Genomic DNA, 25,897 nt, shown 5'->3' with positions numbered 1-25,897 from the left:
ATTTGATGAGGGGGATCTCAACTTTTTGTTGAGGCTAACAAGGGAGTTTTTCCAGTCTTGGGGCTTCACCAACAGTTTCTTCCTTCTGCTGTAGAGTTTATTTATGGCAGGGGACCACCAGATTGGCTTCCTTTTTTTGGGGAGAATGTCTTGGTTCTGTTGGGTATGGCCAGTTCCATGCATTTGTGGACGTGTTCACGTGAATATTGTAATTAGTGCCAAAGATACGTCGTTCAGGTGCCACAAGATTTTCCCCTTCTTCTTGGTATATATGCTTTATTTACTACACAGACATCTCTTTCCTACTTTCAACAGTTTATCAATAAACTTTGGTATGCATTTAAAAAAATAATTACATGCTGAGCTAAAATCAGTAAAAGCATACATTCGCTACCAAGAGCATCAGTTGTTTTCCTGAACAAGAACACCCTGTTACCCAGCGGACAGTATTTAGGCTCTGTCTCAATAATTCAGAAGAAATATACTTCTTTCCCTTGAAAGCATCACCCCTGACATGATTCACAGGCTGTTGGAAGACATGCTGCAAAGGCACGCTAGCTTCAAAAGCAGCAGGCATTACCTTGTGAGGTGGTAGAAGAGGTTAAGTGTTAGAAAACACACTATTTTTGATAAAGTTCTACACTATTCAACAAAAGAAAAAGGAGAGCAATGATAATGAGGATGAGCAACGGCCTAGCCTGAACACATCACTAAAGTCACTGCTCTACCCCTATTATTCTCTATACATTTGAATGTTGTTGTTTGTCTTATCGGCTTTTCCCAGTTAGGGGTCGCCACAGCAGAACTCTGGTCCGCTAATGACTGGCAGTAGATTTTTATGGTGCCGAGTTGCCAGCCCGACGCCCAACCTTCAGCGAAGGCACGCCCATTTATGCATGTCTTTCAGAGGCCAATCGACCACGGGGAGGACATGCAGACTTCACACAGAAGGCACTCCAGCAGAAAATCGAACAGGATAACCTCTTGCCATGAGGCAACAACGCTACCACTGTACCACTGTGGCTCTCTATACATTTGAATGACAACCCAAATAATGCTTGCAATTGCATTCCAAATAATGCTTGCAATAACATTCCTCTTCTAAAGCAAATAAACACCCAAATTAAGCATATCCTTGACTCTTTGGTATTTAATATATTAATGCCATACTGAACCAAGCACATCATCACTGAATTCATACTGACTACCTGCAAACAGCAAACCCATCTCCACTTATGTTAATGTTTTATGATGTTTCCCCTGGAGGACCTAATATAAACCCTGCTACTATTAATATTCAAACAATACACCAACATATCAATAAACAAGAAAAAATACTCTTTAAATGCTACAATATAAAACCCTTAAAAATGCAACTCCTCAACATAAGAAGCATATATATACTTCAAAAGTGTTTACACTACCTCCAAGGTCACACAAGCATGACCATAGATAATTCACTGCTGATGTGTGATAGTCAACTAAATGCAAGTAAACTAAAGCACAGATCAAAATAATGTGACCTTGTTAACTTATGACACCTTCAAAATCCATCAATAAACTGACCACCTGAAGATTTGCCTTGCTACAATATATGCAGCACCATGTCTACATACACAGATACATTATGTATATATATATATATATATATAGATATGTATATATATATACACACACACACACACACACACACACACACACACACACACACACACACATGCACAATAAAGACAAAGCAAACTGTTAAGGAAAATAGTACAAATGGAGAAGTCTCGAGAATTATCCAAGTACTTTCTTCTCTAAGGAATCAACCAAACTTCCTCAGATAAGAAAATTCATCTATCCTATATCCACCATTACACAGATAAATCCACACAAATACAAAACAATAATCACTTCCTCAATCAGCTAAATTATTAATTAGTGTTCCATCCAATCAGATCATTTCATCAAAATACATTTTAGAAGCACCATCGATAAAAGCCCCAGTAAGAATCTGTCTGCCAAAGAACTAGCATGTTTCTCAAAAACATCTACAAACAGAATGTGATCATATTGGCAGAAGCAGAAATATGTCGAAGGCAAATGAGATGGAAACAAGAACACTAAAAAAACAGGAACCAATACAATCATCAAAAGCCAGGGAGAATGTTGTGGAATCAGAGACATAATCAAAGTCAATAAAAGTCCACAATGGACAGAGAAGATAACATCCAAGTTAAATTGTCAGATTTAAAATGGTTCCAGTAAGCAGCTGTCTGCAATGCAGACAAAAAGTCTTCAAAGAGATGTAACATTTATTTCCAAAGCTAAAAATGAATTAGAAGTATTGATTTCTTTGATATTGTTCTGCAGAGAAATTGAAATATCTGGTGAATATGGGATATCTGCAATCAAGTATGACAGACATTGGTAAAAATGTAGTGATTATAATCCCATGTTAAATCTGCAAGAATAAGAGAAAGTTTGAAATTTGACGGTTATTAAGAAAACCACCAGTTAAATAATATTACAATATGACAGAAACTGAAAGAGTTACTTTATTTGGATTAGCAAAAGCTGCTGACCAGCATTATATGAAGGTTCATATGGTCGGTACATTAATAAGTATAAATACAAAACAGTGCGTGGCAAGGACAACAAAAAAATGTTACTGGAAGAAAATAAACAAGTTAGTAATAAGTGATACATTGATAAAATATTTGTTTTCTTATTTTCATCCCCTCTACCACTGACCGTCATATTTTATTAATGAGATTTTTTTTCTTATTTTCATCCCCTCCGCCCACCAACCATCGAGCCTCCCCAACTGTACATGAACCTATTAGTTCCACGGTGTAAGGAACATCCTCAGATCTGCCAGGGTGAAAGCCTGTGTGGGATGTCATTATCAGGGCAGACAATGGGGAATGCCTTTGTTCTTGCTGGCATCATGGCTATTGACAGCATTTATATTATGGCCCTGTGGTGTGCACATCTGTATCGCTGCAGGGACCAACTCTCACATCCACCATCCACACGTGAACTCCCACATATGTGAGACAGGAGCTACCATCACCAGCAAACCCCCCCCCCGTTTTCAGTACTGTAAGACTTCTATTGCACAGTACCAGAGTGACAGATGTTACCACCCACAAACCACCTCCACACAGGACAAGCATTGGCCATCCCCCCTGCCAGCTCTGTTAAGTCACCTGACTGCTAATCAAACTGATCACCTGGACAGTAGTGAGCGGCTTGTCATTCTATGCGACTGGACTGGATTTCATAATCTATTTGTGGTATGGAAAGGAACCTATGAGCAACTGGATGCCATACTAATAGTAACCAAGTAATTCTATTTTTCGTGTTTTAGCCCAAATGTGCACAAAATCAGTACTTTTGTGGATGTGAAATATTCATACATATTGTGAATATGAGATTTTATTTTATTATTTTATTTTACTTTATTTTACATTTGTTGACCGGGCTAGTCCAACTGGATACATGTCCATTTTCAGCAGAGGCCCGGGGAGATAAGCTCCTTTATGTAAATAGAATGTAAAAATACAAAAATAATAATACTACAATACTACAATTTTAACAATGATATACATATAAAATACAATACAGCACTAGACTACAATAGAGGCAGTTTTAGTGATCATAAGATACCAGTAGTGGTTACTTTGTTACAAGAGAGGAGGAGACAAGAAGTTATTCAAGAGGAAACAACAACAGTGCACACAGTAGAGAGCTAATTGTTAAAGACCAAGAAGGCTAGGACTGGTTGAAAAAAACTCAGAGAGATACGTTAGAACAGACAAGTAAACATGCCAGTGGAGAGCTTTCAGATTCAATAATTCATGAGAGGAAAAGTACAGATAAAACCTGTTCTACACATGTAGTAAGCATTTAAGAAGGTGAATGCTCAGAGAAAGTTTATTAGTCAAGGTTTGTTCATGAACATAGCCATTGTGTTTTAAGGAAAGATTTTAGATGCTTCTTGAAAAGTGGTGTTGAAGACAGAGAAGAAAGGTCAGTGGGAAGTTTGTTCCAAGATTTTCCCACAGAGTTAGTGAAAAGACAGTCACCTGATTTATTGTTGGATTTCTGGATGGTTACTAGTAATTTGTTAGCTGAGCATAGGGTTGTAAGATTCTTGTAAGGAGTGATAAGGGTACAGAGTATTGGAGTATTACTGGGATGTTGTAGTATCTTGTGGGTGATAGTAAGCTGCTGAAAGAGGAGCTGGTTTTGCAGTTCCAGCCATCGTAGCTGTTGAAGATTTTGGCAATGGTGGATTCTAAATGGGGAGCCAGTGGCAAATCTGGCAATGTTATGGTAGGAGGTTGCTAGCTTATTGAGGATAGTTTTGGATAGATTGGTGTAGATGGGGGAAGCATATAGGAGTGTGGAGATGAGATGTGTGTGCGCAATGGTAGTTCTGGCTAAAGGAGTAAGGAAAGGTTTGATCCTGTAAAGGAAACCTAGTTTTCTGTTGACTGATTTAATGGTTAGGTTAATGTGAGAGTCGAAGTTGAGGTGATGGTTAATTGTTACCCCTAAAAGTTTAGTGGTTGTGTCAGGTGCTATGACAGTGCCATTATTGGATGTGACTGTGATATCAATGGGGGGGGGGACTTCTGTGTGGGAGTGAACAGCAATAATTTAGTTTTCTTGGGGTTCAGGAGACAGCGATGAAAAAAACAGTTTTCTACTAGATTAAATACTTTTTGGGTGATGGAGTGGAGTTCAGGCGAAGAGGTGGTAGCACAGCGTAATGTAGAATCATCTGCATATTGTATGCAGGTGGCTTGAGGAAGGTTTGCATTCAGATCACTAATGAAGATAGAGAAAAGGAGGGGTCCCAAAATAGAGCCTTGAGGGACACTAGGGGTAATAGGGAGGTGAGTGGATATGTAATTGTCCCAGAGGACAGCCTGTTGTCTATTTTCTAGATAGGACTTGAACCATTGGACTGCCTGTGTATCTAATGAAAGTGATTTAAGGATATCTAAAAGAAGATGATGGTTGACCATATCGAAGGCTTTTGAGAGGTCTATAAAGGGAGCAGAGGACAGCGTGTTATTGTTTCTATTTTTGTTAATGCAGTCATAAAAGGATAAGAGTGCAGTGGTAGTACTATGGAATGGCCTAAAGCCATGCTGACAGTCAGCAAGTAGATTACTTTGGAGAAGGTGATCAAGTAGTTGCTGGTGGATACATTTTTCCATGATTTTTGCTAATGGAGAGAGTAGGGCTATGGGACGAAAGTTTGAGAGTTCGTTTGAGTTACCCCCCTTTATGAAGTGGGATAATATGGGAGATTTTCCAAAGAGATGGGATGGATCCTTCAGTTATGGTTCTGTTTATTAGGATAGAAATGGGATAGGCAAGCACTTTTGCTGCAATTTGTAAGTATTCAGCTGGCAGCAGGTCAGCTGAGGGTTTACATGGTTTTAGTTTCTGAAGTAGCGTACAGATGAGGGATGTAGGGACAGGTTGTAAATGTAATGTAGGAGGTAAAGTAGTTGAAAAGGGTAGCTCAAATGAGCTAACAGGTGGTAGGGTATTTGCTAGAGATTGGACTGTGTCTGTAAAAAAGATGTTGAAGGCATCATCAATCTGGTTGGGAGAGTTATGAGAGAAGCCAGAAGGGGTTGGTGTCTTGGAGTGTCCTGGGTGTAGGAGTCTATTTATACCTGACCAGAAACTTTGTGGATTCTGTTGATGGGTTTGTTGGAGTTTGAAGTAAAAGTTTTTTCTGTAAAGAAGTATATCTTTTTTGTGGTGTTTCTTAGTTGTCTAAAGTTTTGGTGATCTGTAGGGTGACTAGAGTACTACATTAGGACTGTGTTAACATCCAAGCTATAAAAGAAAAAGTAATAAAAAATCAGATAAGACTCTCTCAGTTAATTAGTAATGATTCTGATGAAGAAATTCAAGTTTTATGTGACATTTTTTTTTACAAACAGTGGTTATGAGGTTAAATGTAAGTGATAAAAAAATGGATAACAATGTGCTCCAGTAATGAGAGTTATGGAAAATAATGAAGGGAATGCAACTTTTGATATTTCAAACAAGGTTAAGATGTGCACAGAATTTATGATGTAGAGCTGAAGCCCATTCAAAATATAATCAAGATAAATTGAAAGATCACTGAACCAAACACAACAGTTTAAGAGACCGCAGGGCCAAACCATGTTTTAGTGGAAAAAAAGGTTACAATTTACAACAAATCCTGGAGACAATTGAGAGTAAAGCTCAAGACCTACAGAAACACAGGGAAAAAAGTACATTTTCCAGCAGGATGTGTAGTTTACTTTCCTGCAGCATGTGAAGATAACGCAGAAATGTTACAAACAGGAGTTTTGAGGCAGTAATGAGCACTATAATGAAGACTCTGATTACTTCTGAAAACATGAGCAGGAAATTAAAACAAAGAATAGTAAATAGCAGTATTGCTATAAAAATCAAGGAGTAGTGCCTTAGACATTCTTAAGTCTGTAATCATTTCAAAAATGTTGTTCTTTGTATTGGAAAAACTTACAGTGGGACACAAAGGTGGTGATACGGAGTTAAAGTTAGATTGAACAGAATGACACTGGCAAGTCAGACTGACTGACAATAAACCACCAGGTCTAAATAGTGAGTATTAAGCCTTCACCATGTTGTAGGAAGATTAAATATATTTTTTTATATTACTAGTTTTACGAAGTTCTTTTTTGTGTCTTTTAAATTGTTTTACGTGCAATTATAGATTTTAGGAATACTAGTAATTTTGTAGTCACATGATATGGATTTTAAATATTCAATGGTGGGTATGTGATATATACATTTTCTTGTCTGATGAAGTCTGTGGTTCATTCATTAAAAGATGAAAGCACTTGGAAATTTCAGAGTAATGCCCATTTTTAGCTGCCTATTGTGTGCCTGTTTTATTTATTTTTTAAGTACACAGGGTTTTGGGGTAAGATGCGCACGCACACACACACACACACACACACACACACACAGTAACATGCTAGGTCTGGAAATGGGTAGTGAATCTTTAAAATGGCCTGCAGTACATACTGTGGGAGCATTATCATGGGTAGCTAGGCAACACTCTGTAATAGCTAAATAAGCTGCCAAGCTGATCACTGCTGAGGTAAAAAACAGGGTGGCATGGTACAACAAAATCAAGGCGTCAGTTTCTCATCTGAGAAGCAACAAAAAGGAAGATCCTTGAGGTTCAACTACAGCAACAGCTAACTCTGATGGCAAACATAACTGTCAACCTCAGTACTGTGCATATTATGAAGACACGAACCAGAAAGAATGACAGAATCCTGACAGTTTGATCACTCTGTCACCAGGAAAAAGAAAACAAAAACACACATAAGCAAACTAGGTAACTATTGCCTTCTCAACTCATGACAGAGGTACTGTAAATATATGTGGGCATGAAGGGAACTGTGCTATGTGAACTCTTGACAAATGCAAGAAAGAACTTCTGGTCAAGGCTGATATAACCTCAAAAGTACAAACAATAACATGTTATAATCGGACTTGTAATGTATGTAAACTGATAATCACACATCTGCACAACTGATAATCACACATCTGCACAAATGAAATCACATTTTAAAGCTTTGATATTAACCGGATAGCAACAGTAAAGTGAAACTGTTAGAACTTTTAGCAGGGGATAGGCTTAGAAGAGGTTTGCTGACTAATATAAGAAAATGGATACTGCAAAGTCATTCTGAGAACTTTGACAAGCTGGTTACTTTAGTAGAATGCTTAGTTACTGGTACAATGTTTAAAACCAATCAGTTTCCAAATCTAAAATAGCAATAAAAAATACACTATCTTCTGTGAAACAAAAAGCAGCAAGTAAAGTGTTAGTCTGTTTCAAATGTGAAGAAGTCAGATTGCTAAATTCTGTACTACTAATATGGAAGAAAATATTACTAGTCAAAATGTGAAAACTGAAATACATGTTTTAAATGATGTTGTTCCTGTGGAGTGTGCCAAGACTGAGGGTAGAATAAGAAGTGAAATGTGTTGTATTTTTAGAACAGAGATTCAAGCTCCACTTGATTCTAGAATTAAGATTTCCATTGTCCCCTTAACCAAAATCAGAGTTAGTTCACATTCATGGTGACAGAAAAGAGTATCCCATTACGCATACAGAAATTCAAATAGTTCTGGTGAAAATGTTATACTCTGTAACACTGACATGACTCATAATATAATAACTAGGAAAAGATCTTCAACATTTATATCACTATGGAAAATGTGGGAGGAGGGGAAATGTACAGACTGTGTGCGGCAGGGAGATAAACATAAAAGACTGAGCAGCAGCTTAATTCACCCATTCTTATTAATAATGTGTGGATGCAAGGTGCTCAAACAGAGATCAAGAAAAAAAACAGGAAGTAACTGGCACACAGTCTTAAAAAGGGATATAATTTGATTATGGTTTGAAAGTAAAAAGGATCTTGTCTGCTACAGGGAGGTGTCACAAACTTCAACTGTTTTTTGCCATTTGCCACGGTGGTGCAGTGGTTAGCATTGCCGCCTCACAGCAAGAGGTTCTCCGGTTCGATCCTTGGCTGGGGTGCCTTCTGTGCGGAGTCTGCATGTCCTCCCTGTGGTTGCGTGGGTTTCCTCCGGGTGCTCCGGTTTCCTCCCACATCCCAAAGACAAGCTGCAGGTGGATTGGACACTCTAAATTGGCCCTAGGCATGAGTGCATGCATGTGGGTCTTCTGTAGAAATTTGGGCGCTGGGCTGGTAACTCAGCACTGTAAAACACCACTGCCATTCATGAGAGGACAGGTGATCCGCTGTGGCTACTCCTAACCAGGAAAAGCCAGAAGAAGAAGAAGAACTTTTGTACAGCAGGCACCAGAGAGGTCTGCCTGACATTGTCAAGGACGCTTGGGAGGAGGAGAAGACACAATTTAAAAGTGTGACAAAATAATATAGTACTAGTTTGTAGGATAAATTATAAAGTTGTTTATATCCACAGTAAAGGAACAAAACATAGAAAACCTAGGAAATGCAACAACAGGTTTACTATAAGAATGTCCAGATTACCTGGACAGAGCACTTCACAGATCCTGCAACACATGTTCAGTTTACAATTTAAAGAAACTGACTTCTGGTTTTGGTTAGAAAGCAGATGGGTCCTGGATTAACTGGTGCAGCATATATTTTGAATAAAGAAGCTTTACAGCTTGGGCAGGGCCAAAAAATATGTATAAAGAGGATACACCACGACAATCGAAGCCAACCAAATCACCAGCAAATATATTCCAACTGCAGAAATGTTCCAAAACGAAGTTTATTGAGGCAAAAAGAAGAGAGACAGTAAGTGCTTTCACGTCACCAGGACGCTTCATCAGACTTAATTAAGTCCCTGCATCAAACATCTTATATAATAATAAAAGAACTCCTATTGGGTAGCAACTATAAAAGTTCATACAATAAAAAGCTTAATAATTGGTTCACATGAAGGGAAGGAGGGAAAATTTCAACACTTCATACTCAATAACATTTTAAAATACATAATATTATAATATAACATTTTATATATCTATATATATATATATATATATATATATATATATATATACAGAAATATCTAGAAAAGTAATAATAATCTATATAAATTATCTGATAATATATATAAATCCATCAACGTTTAAAATGTTTGTCTATTAAAAATGGTCTCAAAGAAACTTTGTCATTAAGGCCATGGCCCCTATCTGCTGCTAACTTAATTATCCACTTTACTTCTTTCTTTTCTGTGCTATTACGCATGCATCCTAGCCTCTCAGTCCTATAAATATGTTCTAATATTATAAATTGAAAAACATGTGTACTATCTCTTTGAAGAACATGATTAGCCAAAGCATTGAGTTCATTTTCCTTGTTAATAACATATACATGTTCTCTAATACGTTCTCTCAGGGTTCTAGTGGTCATACCTACATAAAAACTTTGGCATTTTGTACATTGACCTAGGTAAACCACATTCCTACTCTTGCAATCTGCATATTTATTGAACTCATATTTCTTCCCTGTGTCTGGATGTACAAATTCATTAGAGTTTTTAATAAAGCTACATTGATTGCATGTACGACAAGCATGTGTGCCTTTCCTTTGGGAGTGTATACCATCTTGTCTCATATTATCATAACATAACAGTCTCTTTAAAGACTTAGTATTCTTGTAACTAAAAGATGGTTTGTCTCCTACTATTTGCTTAATATTGTCATCAAGCTGTAGAATGTTCCAATGTTTTTTAATAGTATTAACTATAGAGGTGTTATTATTAGTATAAGGTATAGCTATCCTTTTTTTTTTTTTTATTACTACCAATGGCTTTACTGTATGTATTTTCCGGTAAAGACCTAGTCATATGTAAGTATGGCCTATCCTTTCCTTCTCGGTCTATCTTCTGTAGATTAATGAGTTCTCTTTTATGATAACCTCTGTCTATAAATTCAGCTTCTATGTTCTCAATAGCTTCACTAGTAATTCTAGAAAAACGCGCTGCTTGATTTTTGACAATATTTCTATATATGTGAGGAGGATGCATGCTATCTCTATGGAATATAGCATTCCTTCTACAAGGTTTGCGAAAAACCTCTGCTGTAAGTGTCCCATTTGCTTTCTTAAGTAGAACATCTAAGAACTCAATTTTTATTTGTGAGGTAGCACTGGTCAGCTCTAAAAACGTAGTGGTACCATTTACACATGTAATAAATTCGTTAAGAGTAGTTAAATCCCCTCTCCAAACCAAAAAGACATCATCCACAAACCTTCTATAACATCTAATATGCTGAGAATAGATAGAGTGTTCTAAAATATAAATGGACTCCCAATATGCTAAAACCAAGTTAGCATAGGAGTTGGCACATGATGTGCCCATTGCTACTCCCTTGACTTGAAGGTAATAGCTACTTTGTGATGTAAAAACATTATTCGAGAGCACCAAATCTAACAACATGGTGATCATAATAACTTTGTTGTTAGGCATATCATTATGTAGTAAGAATAACCTCAAGTAATCTATCCCTATATCATTCGGTATACTTGTGAATAAAGCTGTCACATCCAGTGTGACTAAATAATCAGATTCATTCACTTCATTGTTCATATTATAATTGGCTAAAGTTTCCAGAAAATGTTGAGTATCACGAAGAATATGTGTAGTTTTATTCACTATTGGCCTAAGATGTTTCTCTATGAAGATTGAGATACTCTCTGTCAGCCAACCTCTGCCTGATACAATGGGTCTAAATGGTGGACAACTCATGTCCTTATGTATTTTTGAAAGACCTCTAAATAATGGAATGAGAGGTTTCTCAACTAAAAAATAATAATATAAACTCTCATCTATTATACCACACATAAGCATGTCATATAAATCAGCATGCATAGCTTTAATAAGTTTTTCTAAACCTATAGAATCAAGTGGAATATAAGTGCTATTGTCCCTAAGTAGCTCTGTAATCTTCATATCATAATAAGTTTTATCTAGAACAACAGTTGCTCCTCCTTTATCAGCAGGTCTGATAACTATATCTGTTTTCTTTTTTTAAATTATCTAGTGCTATTTTTTCTTCTCTTGTTAAATTAAAAAATTCAGGTTTAGTGTTAGTATTCTCAAATTGTAGCAAAAAATCATTCATGCAAGCTTTTTCAAAACTTTCTAATAATGGATGTGAAGATGGTATATACACAGAAGGTTTCTTAAACTGAACACTATCAGCAGTATTGTCATTCTTAAACTACAATGCTAAAGCAACATTTCTAATAAACTGTTTCATGTCAACAATAAGTTCACTCACATCCACATTCTGTGAGGGAATGAAAGAAAGACCTCTATTTAATACTGAAAACTCATATTCTGTCAGTCTATAGTCTGAAATGTTCACTACTAAGTTCGTTGTACAGGTCTCAACGACTTGCGCTGAAACTCTAACTGACCTTCCGAAGTTTTCCTTTTCCTTCCCTGATACTGAGGGCTCCAAGCAGGTTTGTTCACCTCCCGAAAAGGTAGAGGAAAATGGAGATTGTTGGTTTCAAATCCTGCATCGCTGCGACTAGTTCCAGCAGGTAATGCAGTCTTCCTACACACAACTTGTTCCACTATAGCCAAATTATCATTGGAAGGAATATCCAGAGTTACAGAAGGTTTCACGAAAGGCAGTGGTGCAGCGTCTACTATCCTCGGCACGTTGGAAACGACTGAACCGGAAGTAGAGGGAGCCAAAAGGGGTGAACGCTCAGACTGACGATTACTAGTGGTAGCTGTTGTAGCATTGATAAATGGTCGACTGGATTCCCTCGGCCATTGAAAGACATTCCCACTAGAAAAATCTGAACAATCTCGTTCAAGTTTTTTCTTTTCAATAAAAGTAGTTTACTGTCCAAGGCTGTCAATGTGGTACTAACATCTGAATGAAAATTATTGAGTTGTGAGTCAGTCAGAGAAGATGACAGTTGTTTCTCTAACATAAACGCTTCATGAAACAAAGCTTGTTCATTATGCTGATACTGTTCAACTAAAAGCCTCATATATCCATAGCTAGTTTCTAAATTTAGCTGTTGCCACTTAACCAATAGATCTGGATAAATGGAGCCAAATGTAGGCATTTTTAAAACGCGAAGCCCTCTAGGTACTATTTTGAATTTTAAACAAGCTTCCATGTGTCTTTTTTGCCATTGAACATTCTTTATTTTAGTTAAAATATCTTCTAATTTACGCATTGCCTGTAAAGTCTCTATATGTATAGCAGAATCCTTCTTGTTAAAAAATGTTTGAGTTAATTCTGCATATGGGAAACCTAGCAAAGGATTCTCTTCTACATACAACAACTGTTTAAAATCAAGTTTCTTTCAAAGAGATAGTACACATGTTTTTCAATTTATAGTATTAGAACATATTTATAGGACAGAGAGGCTAGGATGCATGCGTAATAGCACAGAAAAGAAAGAAGTAAAGTGGATAATTAAGTTAGCAGCAGATAGGGGCCATGGCCTTAATGACAAAGTTTCTTTGAGACCATTTTTAATAGACAAACCTTTTAAACGTTGATGGATTTATATATATTATCAGATAATTTATATAGATTATTATTACTTTTCTAGATATTTCTTTATATATATATATATATATATATATATATATATATATATATATATATAAAATTTTATATTATAATATTATGTATTTTAAAATGTTATTGAGTATGAAGTGTTGAAATTTTCCCTCCTTCCCTTCATGTGAACCAATTATTAAGCTTTTTATTGTATGAACTTTTATAGTCGCTACCCAATAGGAGTTCTTTTATTATTATATAAGATGTTTGATGCAGGGACTTAATTAAGTCTGATGAAGCATCCTGGTGACGTGAAAGCGCTTACTGTCTCTCTTCTTTTTGCCTCAATAAACTTCATTTTGGAACATTTCTGCAGTTGGAATATATTTGCTGGTGATTTGGTTGGCTTCGATTGTCATGGTGTATCCTCTTTATACATATTTTTTGGACTTATCTGTTTTTTTAGAGGATACTTTATCCTGGTTAGTATTGTATACGCTTTACAGCTTGGGCAGGGCACCAAATAATCCTGAAGTAAATGGGGCAGTTAGCAGTTCAAAAAAGTTACTATAGTGCTTGCCTGACTCATTCCCTGGCTTCTGATTGGATGAGCCTGCAGCAGATCTGAAGCATGACTTAATACAGCCCACATAAGGTCCAGTATTATGAATACTGGCTGCTGGCTAGCAGACAGATCCTAAGAGTCAGTCATTTCTGACTTAAAATACTGACTTCATATTGTTCCTAAAAGGATGCAAATATGGATCCAAACAGTAATAGCAGCAGAGACTGCACTTAAAAAGTCAAGGTGTTAGTACAGAAATTAAAGTGTGTCACTCCATAATTGCTACTATGTTATTTAAATGGGGATCTTTTAAACAAGACACATGTCATTTTCTACTTTTGCATATTTAAATTATTTTAACACACGTGAAGTCCTGCCCCAAAATCAAGTGTTACATGCTGTAGTGGAGGGTGCCATCTTGGCTAGTATTTTGGCATTTTGTTCTGCTACTGTTAAGAATTACTACAGATCTCTCTTCCATTCCTTCTCTAGTCCTGACTTTTGAATCAAAAACAGTCATTCTTCTCTTTCTACAACAGGAAAACATTTCTTCAAAAAGTAGAAAGTATTAAAATCTGATTCCAGTAGCAATCCACCTGTTCTGAATGCAAACAAACCAACAGACCAACAAGCACACTACTTACTACTTAATACCAGCACCTTTCTTAGTGGAAAGCATGTCTACAAAGACTACATCAGACAAGCATGAATGAGGAAGGAGGAAGGACTAGACTCAAAACTGGAAACCCACGGACTTCCACTGGTCAGGTCATCAGAGCTCCTGCCCTTTACTCCCAAAATCCTGAAAATATTGGATGCAAATAAATCACATGTGGGTACTTGCATATTATCGCGGATTCCTAACCAACTCACTTGGCTCATTTTGAACAGAGAAAAAAAATCCCTCTTCTGTGAAGAACTTGAGGTAGCCATTAACTAAAACCTCGTTGGAAAACAGTAAAAGTTTGATAGAAAAAAATGAATAACAGAATCTCTAAAACTGATCTCACTGTGGAACTTTTTTCCATGGGTCTTGGATGAAAAAGGATTACTGCCTACTTGCACATTCATGGTAAACAAATGCCACATAGTTTTTTTTTTCCTTGTTCAGTGTACTGCTGCTGTTCTGCTAATGACAAAGACAGCATGACATTATTTCAACACTACAGTTCTGCGCCTCTGAAGACAAGAGTCAGGGTAGCTGCCGTGAATGAAAGGGAGTGTTGGGACAGCGTTATTTCCTAATTACCACTGACAGAAGCAAAGCAGCAGTCAGAAAAGAGAAAAAAAAAAGAGAAACACATGGTAGGGTTGAGGGGGGAATGACTGTAACCTGTTCGACAAGAAAAAAACAAAACCTGTATTTTAGCTTCGCCCAATCAAGTATAGCTCCGAATGCTGCTTGCACATTCCTGATAAACACTGCAAATATGACCAAACTGGGGAAGTCATCCAACTCTCTATCCCACTTGGGTCATTTTCTAAACAAAAAAGAAATCTTGATTCTGTAAACAACTCCAGGCAGCCATCAAACAAAACCTCGTTGGATAACAATAAAACTTTGACAGGAAAAAAAACCCGAATCTTTGACCGGATCACTCTTTACCATCATAACGTGAAGTCACAATGAGTTGTTTAGGAATCTGGAGAAAGGCATATAGCATGTGGGGATGTATGACATCAGACTGAGATGGAGTTTATGGGCAAGTAACAAGCCCCACTAGGTATAGACAAAAATGTCTGTTCTGTACCTACATTTCATATTTCCTCCTCCTGCAGTGTCTACCTTTTCAGTCATCCTACTGGGTGGCTCTAAACAAGTCAATCAGCCAGACATTGCCACCAGGTCACTTGTGGAAGAGCAACTTACTTCCAGTGGTCTTACCTGGTTAACAAATAAAATAAAAAAAAAATGTACAGATATTATCATTACTCAGAACACGCATTATACACTTATAAGCTGTACAAAAAATGTTCGACTTTTGCAGCCTAGAATTAAGAAAGGCTATTTAGACATGTTTTCTTATTTCAAACTATGCGGTGTAAAAATAGATGTTGCAGACATTAACTTCAACAGTTTTGACATTGTGGACTGAGAGAGAGAATGTTTCTGAGAGATGATCAGAAAAAAAATATAGCCTGCTGAATATAAAGAATATTCCTAATTGTACCATTACCTCTTCCTTTTAAAGAGACAGAAAGGCATTTTTACTGTTACTTTATGTTCCTGAATGAAATGTTAAAGCCATGCTGTACTTGTCATATGTCTGACTGAAAACAAAACAGGCCATCCTCAACTAGAAACAGAGGCATCAAGACAAGATTTCAAGGAAAATGTACTGTATATACGTATTAAAATGTCAGTCATATACATAATACTCTAGCCTTGGGCATAACACGCATGTGCACAGACACACGCACACAGATTAGATTACCAGGGAAATCAAGACATACAGCAAGATATGGTACCCAGTAATTCAAATGCTCAAAATTTGAAACAAAATATCTACAAATATGTTACCAAGATCATAACCAAAAGAAGCAGTATGATCAAGTAAAGTGGACCATAACAAGACCCTACATACTCACTCACTCTCTGTACTGACAGACCACAAGATGCCAACTCTGCTCAAATAGAAGCCACCTACACATTTTACCAACTACTGTCTTCTGCTTGTGAATGCACTTGTCAAATGACTATTATTATCCATCACTAAATACACCGTCTTCCATTATCTCCAATCTCCAATATACACCTCAATAAAATATTAAAGCTCCACATACTTAAGGTCTGCAGTCAACTAAACTACTTGCAACAACAGAAATTGTCAAAAAGCGTCAAATGCAGATTTTTCATTAACAACAGATCCATGCAAACATTATATAGACCAAGAAACTTTGGGCCGTTTGGAAAAAGAAGCGATAGAGGAAGTGCAAAAATACAAAGAACAAGACCTAGAGATTTCTGAAAGATATAAAAAAGAAACATGCTCAAGTGAAAGAAAAAGATATCAGATATGGTGCAATATTTATGCAAACGGGATAGCCAAATTAATGAGTACTACTAAAAAGAAACTCCAAAGATATTAGAAGAGAAATATATGCAAAGGCACCCAGACAAGGAAAATGTCACAATACAAAAAATAAAATCACAATGGGGGAACACAGAATAGATTAAAGTATAAGTTAAACAAACAGAAGCTGAAGTTATGGAATACCTGTGAAGTGAAAGACTTAGTGTAGAAAGTCTACCACTGGTTATGTCACAGCATGATGGAACAATGAGTTCCCAAAGTGAGGAGAAACCGGTGGAACAGGAGACATATGAAGAAGAAATATGGACATGGGAAAGAAAAAATACTTAATATGGTGCAATACTTATGCAAATGAGAAAGCAAAACTAATGAATACAAAAAAGCAGAACCAAAGAAATTTAAAGAGAAATACAGGCAAAAGCTTCGAGATACGGAAAAATTTCACAATGCAAAAAATAAGAAAATGAAGGGGGAAAGTAGAAAAGAGGATTAGTAATGAAAAAGTTAAACAAATAGAAACTGAAGTTATGGATTACCTTAAAGTTAAGGAATTAGTGTAGAAAATCCAACTCTGGTAATGTCACAACATGATGGAACAAGGAGTCCCCAAATTATTGAGAAACAGGTGGAATGGGAAGTGTCTGATCAACTGCCACATGAGGATACTGTAGAGACTTCCGCAAGAAACCAGTACAAAAGTTAATCTGAAGTTCTACAGGAAGAGAAGGAGCAGGAGACAGTGTCAACTCTGACGCAATAAAAGAGCAATGGATGATGCAGGATGCAGCTGAAGAGAATATATCACAAGAAGATGTGCTTGGAACTTTCTGTAGTATGCTCGCAGGAACCAGAGAAAAAATTGCCCTCAGTTTAGAAGAAAATGATCTTAGTGAAGAGCTGCTTGATTTAACAGAGATGGACAGACACATTAAGACTGATGAAAGAAAGAGATTACAGAAAGTCAATAAGACCAAAAAATGTTAGAAATCTGATAAACACAGTAAATAAGACTATTAAAAGAAATTCATGTAAGATAACAGAAGTAAACAGGACATATTACTATGCTGCTAAATTAATAACAGATAATGTCTTACAAAAGAAATCCAGAAATAAGGGAAAGGAAAGGATGAAATCAAATACCATAATGGAAGCATTAAATAGAGAAAATTATAAAGCAATTACGACAAGAAGTGCCACTGTTACAACAGTATAGAAGATCAATAAAAATAATTAGACAGACGTGATAAAAGCAATGCACAGTATCAGAACAGATCAGGATCTATTGTACACTATTGCTAACAATAAACTAAAGATATCAGTACAGGCAGAAAAATGTAGAAGATATGCAGATAAATATAAAGCAAGAGTACAAAATAATCAATTCACTTGTTGTATCTTTCGGCTTTTCCCGGTTAGGGGTCGCAACAGCGGAACTCCGGTCCACTAATGATTGGCAGTAGATTTTTACGTACTGACTTGCCAGGCCTGACGCACAACCTTCAACGAAGGTACGCCTATTCACGCATGTCTCCACACAGAAGATGCTTTAGCTGAGAATCGAACAGGACAACGTCTTACTGTGAGGCGACAATGCTACCGCAGCACCACCACCGCAGAATCCCAAAATAATCAATTCACCGATGTTCCCAAAATGTTTTCTAGAGAACTGGGAAACATCAAAAAAAAAAAAAGAAATAGACACGTTTTGGAGAAATATCTGTGAAGACCCAGTGGAACATAAAGATGTTAAATGGAAAGAAGTGAAAGATAGTAAGAAGATCAAGTGTACAGGATATGAAATGGGATGGAGTAAAGGCCAGAGAAACTGAAATAAAATTAAGAAGAGAAACTGAAACAAAATTAAGAAAAGTTCCCGAGGTCCAGATGCAGTACCTAACTTCTGGCTAAAAGTATTTACATCTTTAGACGAAGATTTAGCCCCAAATAAGAGCTACTTATATGCACATCCTGAACAAACGCCAAGCTGGTTAACACCAGCAAAAACAATATTCCTCTTTAAAACGTGAATCTGCAAGCTATCCTAAAAGCTATAGACCAATAACTTGCCTTCCGACGATGTACAAATTATATACTGGAATTGATGCCGACAGAGTTTATAGTGATTTGGAAAAAAACTCAATCAGGCAATAGAACAAAAGGGTAACAAAAGAAAGTCATGCAGAACAAAGGATCATTTGTTAAATAAAATCAAAATGGAAAATTGTAAAAAGGGGAAGAATCTAAGTATGGCATGGAGAGATTACAAAAAAAGCATATGACAACATCCTATATTCATAGATAAAGGAGTGCTTATACATGTACAAAGTATACCCTACACTGATCAGTTACAGTACAGTGACCATGAAACAGTGGCGAACCACTTTGCAGCTAAGCCATGACAAAGGACAAATTATTGTCCCAGGGATAAAAATTCAAAGGGGGGATACACCAAGCTGACTGTCACTGCAGCTCTTTTGTCTTGCCCTTAACCCATTAAGCTGTCTACTTAACAGATTAGGTCATGGTTACAGTTTGGCTCCCAGAAAACAGCAAAGTGTAAATATTTCTCATTTTATTTTTATGGACTATTTAAAACTGTACGATTCATCAGATGAGGAGCTGAAACCATAATTGCAAGTGGTCAAAACATTCTCAAATAATATAAGAATGCTGTTTGGTCTTGATAAATGTGCAAAAGCAGCATTTAAAGCAGGAGAGCTGCACCACCAAGAAAATATCAGTCTGGGACAGGAATGTGATATTAAGGAACCTGAGCAGCAGGGACTGTAAAATATTTGGGAACTGATAAAGGATCGGTAATAAAACATGAACAAATGCAAACAAAACTCAGCAAGGCATATTTTAGAAAACTAAAATTAATACTGAAAACAGCCCTGACATACAGGAACAAAGTCCAAGCTATAAAACAATTTGTTCTTCCTGTTCTAGCTTACAGTTTTGGGGTGACTGATTGGCCGTAACGGGTATTTGATCAGTTGAACAGGAAAACAAGAAAAATGCTTCATGTTTATTAAATGACATATATTCCTTGTTCTGAAGGAAGTATGGGCCTCCTCGAAACTGATTACATGTACAGATCTGGAATTGCAGGACTGTGTACATATCTGCTGACTTTATCAGATCTAAACCTAGTAGAAATTTTAAAACAAGAAGAAAAACTCTAAGATGACCTCCCTTCTTAGTTTAGCAGAAGTATATCAGTGTCAAGCAGGAACGGAAATCAAACCAGAAGTAGACAAAAATCAAGCAGCAACTAAATGTCCCCCAAAAAGAAAGAATATAAGAAGGATCAGATGAGAAGACAAGAAATGTGAAAAACGCATAAATATAGTTGCAAGTATGGAAAACTCTTGGAACAACCTTATGTTGATCAGGACATGATGCAGAAATGGTTAAGGAGCAATGAATTTAAATCAAAAGATGAAAGATTAATATTGGTTGCCCAGGAGAGTAGACTGCATACACATTGGTTTACAAACTCCATTGAACATGTAGGAGAAACAGTTTATTAGAAAACTACATCTAAAATTTATTTCTGATAATGCAAAATCAAAATCAATCAAAACAGTTTATAAGAAGCTCAGTTTTGTTAACCTACCATTGACTGGTATGCTCAATGTGCTTGGTCAGTTATGTGAGAATGAATTATGCAATCTGTTTAGGAATCAAGAAGTCAGTAAGTTCAAAAGAAAATGCTTTTATAACTTAAATCAGAGTGAATCTAGAGATTTAAAGAACCTTTGCCAATATTCAGACTTGAGATACATAAAAGCTGACAAAGGTAATGGTTTGGTAGATATGAACAAGGGAAGATTACAAATTGATGTCAGAAGTTATAAGAAAGTTATTTTGTCAGGAAAACTTACACTCTTATTGATATGACATTACTTGATTTACTTTACCAGGACCATATTTCTTTGGATGTTTTTGATTTTTGCTTGGCTGAATAACCTCAACTGGGTATTATCTTTGGTATACCCAAAATTCATAAAAATCAGACCCAACCTCCCTACAGGCCCATTGTAGCATCCTCTAGGAACAAGACAGTTAACATTGCTTCTTTCCTTGATGGTGTTCTTAATCTAATCATACAAACTAGTGAGCACTTTTTAATCTATTAATCAGGATGCAGGCATTGAGTTTCTGGATTTGTTTCTTAACAAATATATGGCAATGATCCTATTATTGATTTCAAAACTATTTGTAATTTACTTGATTTGGTTTAAGTAATCATTTTTTTCAGTTTAGAGAAAGTATATACCAACAAATCTCCAGAGTAGCGATGGTGGCAAAGCTTGCTCCTGCCTTTGCTAACTTAGTCATGTGTTGCTGGGAGACGGAACATCCAGTTGTTCTGCCCTCTTACAAGTACATCACATACTACCACAGATATAGTGATGACTTTTTTTTGCTCGGAGAGTTAGTAAGGAGATGTTATATGAGTTTGTTAAAGAAATGAACAATAGTATCAGTTGGTTGAATTTTTGGTTAGCTGTCTAGAAACTACAGTTAGTTTTCTTGACATACAGCTCACAGCTGATTTTGAACACAGAAGTTTGGAAAGAAACCTTTAGCAACAACTATCTGCATTTTGAAAAATTGTGATAATGCAGAGAAAGGTTCTTGCATTTCCAGTTTCAATAAACATTGAGGGGTTGTCAAGTCAGAGACATCATCAAGGAGAACTGGAAGGTGGCATTAGGTAATCAAGACATTTAGAATGTGATTGGGCAACAACCAACATTCATTGTTAAGAAAACCTGTAATTTGCCATTTTTATTAGAGTATTTAAAGAATGGTAAGCCAAATTCATTAAGTGGGCCTGTGGGAACTTTTCCCTGTCAGGATTGTAAATATTGTACATTTATTTGTTCTACTAGCCAATATTTTTGAATATATTAACTTCATGTTAAAAGCAAAGGAAAGGTATTAACTGTAAATGTGAATGTTTAGTTTATCTGGCAGCTGCTGCAATTGTAATAGTTTTTATATTGTGAAAAAAAAACTAGGAAGTTAGGATGTAGAACAGGAGAACCTGTACAAGCCATTAAAAATAAAGATCATAACAATGCAGTAGCAAGGCACAGTATAGCTTATTCTAATGTTCAGAAGAACAGAAGGAACACTCATGCTATAAAAAGGTACCATGATCTTAAGCATTACCTCTTCAGCCACCTCCATTTCAGACCATGATCCTAACTGGCTAACAACTAGTATCCCATTAAAGAATGGTAGGGGCCCTTTATACATGAATAACTTCCACCTTACCAAATCCAACTAAATGTTGGATGTTAAATGTCTGCAATAAAATTTTACTGCAAGCATTCAATGCCTTCTACCTTCTGTTGACTTCTACCTAAAACAAGCACAGCAAAAAAATAACTACAGTTTTAAAGAAAGCTACACTTTTTACTTATTTATTGTTTATTTATTTTATTTTTTATTGTCAAAGATATGTTAATCTACAAGACACATTCTAAAATTGGAAACCATTCACTACTCAGTATGATCACTACCAATTTTCCATACAAAATCCAGTACTTCCACATCTCTGACTGAGTCACTCCACATCTAACAGAAGATCCCCTCTCTCTCAACGCAGAATTTAGATTTTTAATTTAAGCTAAACCTGGATAACTATATGGGAAAAAATAATACATACCTGCGATTCCCCACCTGGACAGGGGCTGGGGCACTGGTGCTGATCTGTCTATACATGGATTAAACTCTTGGCTATAAGGGCCTCGGCCTCAGGGCCCAGTAGCATCTATAGATCACTGATATCATTCAAATACAATAACAAAACTATAAACTACTCAAAAAAAAAAAAATAAAAAAAAAATTTAAAAAAAATATGGAAAAATTTTCAAAATCCTCTCTCTACTCTCTCACAGATTCATACTAGGATATTAGTATAAGGATAACTGCCCCCATGGGACACTTTAAGCCCTGAGGATTGCCCCCTCTACCTTGTGCCTGTAAGGTGTGCTCTTGGCCCCACTAAACCTCCCACTAATCCTCCCACTATGCCCACTCTGAGCCAACCTCCACTTCTATGCCCCACTAAGATGTCATTTGACTTGATATGCATCAGTGCCGGGTCGGATGATGCCAGACACAGGTCACCTCTTAGCAGTCTGTAGGATAGCGAATATAATGACAGAGTCAGTCCATGTTGTTTAAGACTTGTATCCTTTGGTTTTAGTTTCTGTCTGTGTTCAGGTTTGGTGCATGTGTACAGATACACATACGCTCCTGCATACATGCACCAAAAGCACACTATTCAATGATTGATGACCTATGAGTTCTTACAACAAACACATGCTGGTCAAAAAATTAGTTAACTGCCCACATAAGTTCCCAAATTTGGAACAACTCTGTCAATTCTTATATGGGCAGATTGTCAATTTGGTAGTTCCCTGGGGTAGATGACTTCCCAAAGGACACAATAATGCATTTTCAGAGGTAGGTACTAGGCTATCGGCCTAAGGGCCTACGTAAGCCTAGCCAGCAAGGTTCCATAGCTTATGCCACCCAAGAAAGTTATTTTCCTGTGCCACTTTCCAGCAAAGACACAGAAGTGATCCCCCCCCCCCCCCGGGGGGGGGGGCACGTTTCAGTTGCGGTTTTTAACACCAGTTATTTGAAACAAACCTTCCAGCAGGATGGCTAATTCATTTGGGGATTCAGTGACTACTCTAAACTTGCAGTCATCGCAAACTTACTTCAGAAAAGTTTATTTACCTTTTCAACTATGTCTGATTGGAGAATTGTGTCAAAAACTTTGGCCAGCTCCAGGTACACCGCATATACTGTTTTGCTTCCACCAAACTTTGGTGACCTTTTCAAAACAATACACTAGCTTGAGTAAGCATGATGTGTTCGTTATCTGTCAAAAATTTGCGTAGATTTTGTTTTTGACCAATTATTCAACGACTTAATACGGACTATTTATTGGGCTTTCCCATTGTATATGCATAGCTCTCTGAATTGGGACAGCAATAATAACAGAGTCTCATTTAGTAAGCTGGCGCCACTGTAGAACACGGGATCTCCCCTGCCCTGTGCACTTAGTAGTCTTACATTTTAACCTTAGTGAAATATGCAGTTAATCAGACGTGAGAAATCATGGCAATAGTGGAGAAAAACACTTGGCATTGTGTAACTCATGTCAAGAATACAGATGATCTCCTGTCAAGCCGTTACTTTTGAGAAGGACAATATCGCTCAGTTAAACCAGGGATACCGTATATCCGGGGGGGAAGGAATTAGGTGTAACTGATTATACGACGGTTCTGTGAATGCTGGCGTATTAATGCCAGATTATTACATTTACATATGAATGTAGATGCCGGTTTATGGACGACGTATCCATGGAGCTGTGTTTTCTAATAAAAAAAAATATGGTAGCACGGTATATAAACCGTCATACCGTCTTGTTTGATAAGTGAAACTAGTACTGACGGTATAACGTTGCCAGCAGGAACATACGTATGAATATGTTTTTGTTCAGTGTCAATAGCACCAAAATGTAAAGGTTTTCCTCATGCAGTCTGATCGTTTTTTTTTTTGTGTGTATATACCTGGGTTTCTCACACTGCTGAATTCAAAAGCGACAGAAGTATGCAAACACCTACTAATTTAAGCATGGCCAAGAAGCAATTAAAAAAAAAAACAGTCGTTACATAATATATTTTACTGGTGTAACAAATTCCAATAATTTCTGTCATCGCTATAAAGAAAATGGCATTAATTCATGTATATGAACTCCAGTACAGTGACCCAATTCCATTCATGATACACTAGGATATCAGCGTGATGCCACTGTCGTAGCAGCGTTTAAGCAGCAGGCAGAAATGCAGTCGCGATACTGTGTTCTCACTATCATCAACGTAGGTCTGTAACCGCTGAAATGTACACCTAAGTAGGTAAGCAACACGTCTGGCTTTCCCGCGTCATGGGTAGGAATCCTCTATTTAGCAAACCTTTCAAGGATTCAAATATCAGTGAGTATGCATGTATTCTAGCTATTTCCCGGTTAGGGGTCGCCACAGGCTACAGCGGATCACCTGTCCGCTCATGATTGACAGTAGAGTTTTACGGTGTCGTGCTAGCCCGGCGCCCAACCTTCCACGGAAAGCACTCACACGTAGGGCCAATTTGGAGTGTCCAAACCACCTTAACAGCATGTCTTTGGGATGTGGGAGGAAACCAGCGCGACTACAGGGAGGACATGCAGACTCCGCGCAGGAGGCACCCCAAGATACAATTACTGAATCTCTCTTCTACAGTACCATTCCAAGCGCAGTGATAAAATGGATTAGTCTGGACGAGAGCAAAAACACGGCGAAAGAGTAACCGAACTGTATAAAACATGCAAAATAATCTGTTTAAAAAGGGAATGAATACACTTGGTAAATGTTCTGTTTAAACAATATTACAGAAATTCAGCATCCTACTTCCTACCAGCAGTAATTGCCCGATTTGAATATCTATGACGCCTACAATCCCATCTCCTCTAGTTAGAAAACTTTCACTTCGTATATATGGCCGCTGCAAAAAGTACGCAGGCGTATTAGTGACGTAATACAAGGGTGGGATACAGCGCAACAGTATTGGGTAGGGTTGCCACCTTTTCAAATGCCCAAAGTGGGACATTTTCAGTACAAATGTAAGATTTTGCAGACCAAAACATACCTACGGCCACTACAAAGGACAGAACTTCACTTTTCTGCATAAATAAAAGCTTATTCTTGTAGCATTTTAGTTGCTTATTCTGTTTCTTATAACATTTAGGTGTTTCAGATAAAGAATAACTTTTATGCAACTATTACATAAAATATATGAAATATTTTTGTCCTAAAATCTCAGGACATTTGACATTTTTACAATTTTTTTGCAGGACACAACTGCCCAAAGAGGGACTGTCCCTCGCAAAGTGGGACAGGTGGTAATCCTAGTATTGGGGGAAAGGTTTAGTACAACGTATGTGTGCTCGAGGTGTTTCATTTGTGTATAGTTATGTTAATTAGGTGAGTGGGTTAAAGACAATAACTTTTCTGAATTTTCTAAATTGTATGAAGTCTGAAACGTAAGTGTCTGTTATGATTTTCTAACTTCAACCCTCAGTGATTTACAAACTATTTGCCAGAAAAACACAGTTTTATGAGAAACAGACCAAAAATATGAGGC

At 36.9% G+C, this 25,897-nt stretch overlaps 1 protein-coding gene across 1 annotated transcript in view; it reads right to left on the bottom strand.

Moving 5' to 3' along the window:
* Nucleotides 1-25,401, bottom strand: part of MOCS2 (molybdenum cofactor synthesis 2) — a 531,485-nt gene extending 506,084 nt beyond the window's left edge. The window contains 1 exon segment of the mRNA XM_044063897.1: nucleotides 25,172-25,401. Within this exon segment, the coding sequence (XP_043919832.1) occupies nucleotides 25,172-25,363 (192 nt within the window). The 5' untranslated portion in view covers nucleotides 25,364-25,401.
* Between the last annotated feature and the right edge of the window lie 496 nt (nucleotides 25,402-25,897).

Source organism: Protopterus annectens, chromosome 2.part2, assembly GCF_019279795.1.
Source record: "Protopterus annectens isolate FY-2018-M chromosome 2.part2, PAN1.0, whole genome shotgun sequence".
In the NCBI taxonomy this organism is placed as follows: Eukaryota; Metazoa; Chordata; order Ceratodontiformes; family Protopteridae; genus Protopterus; species Protopterus annectens.
Note: the sequence above shows the minus strand (reverse complement) of the source record. Positions and strands in the feature narration are given on the sequence as shown.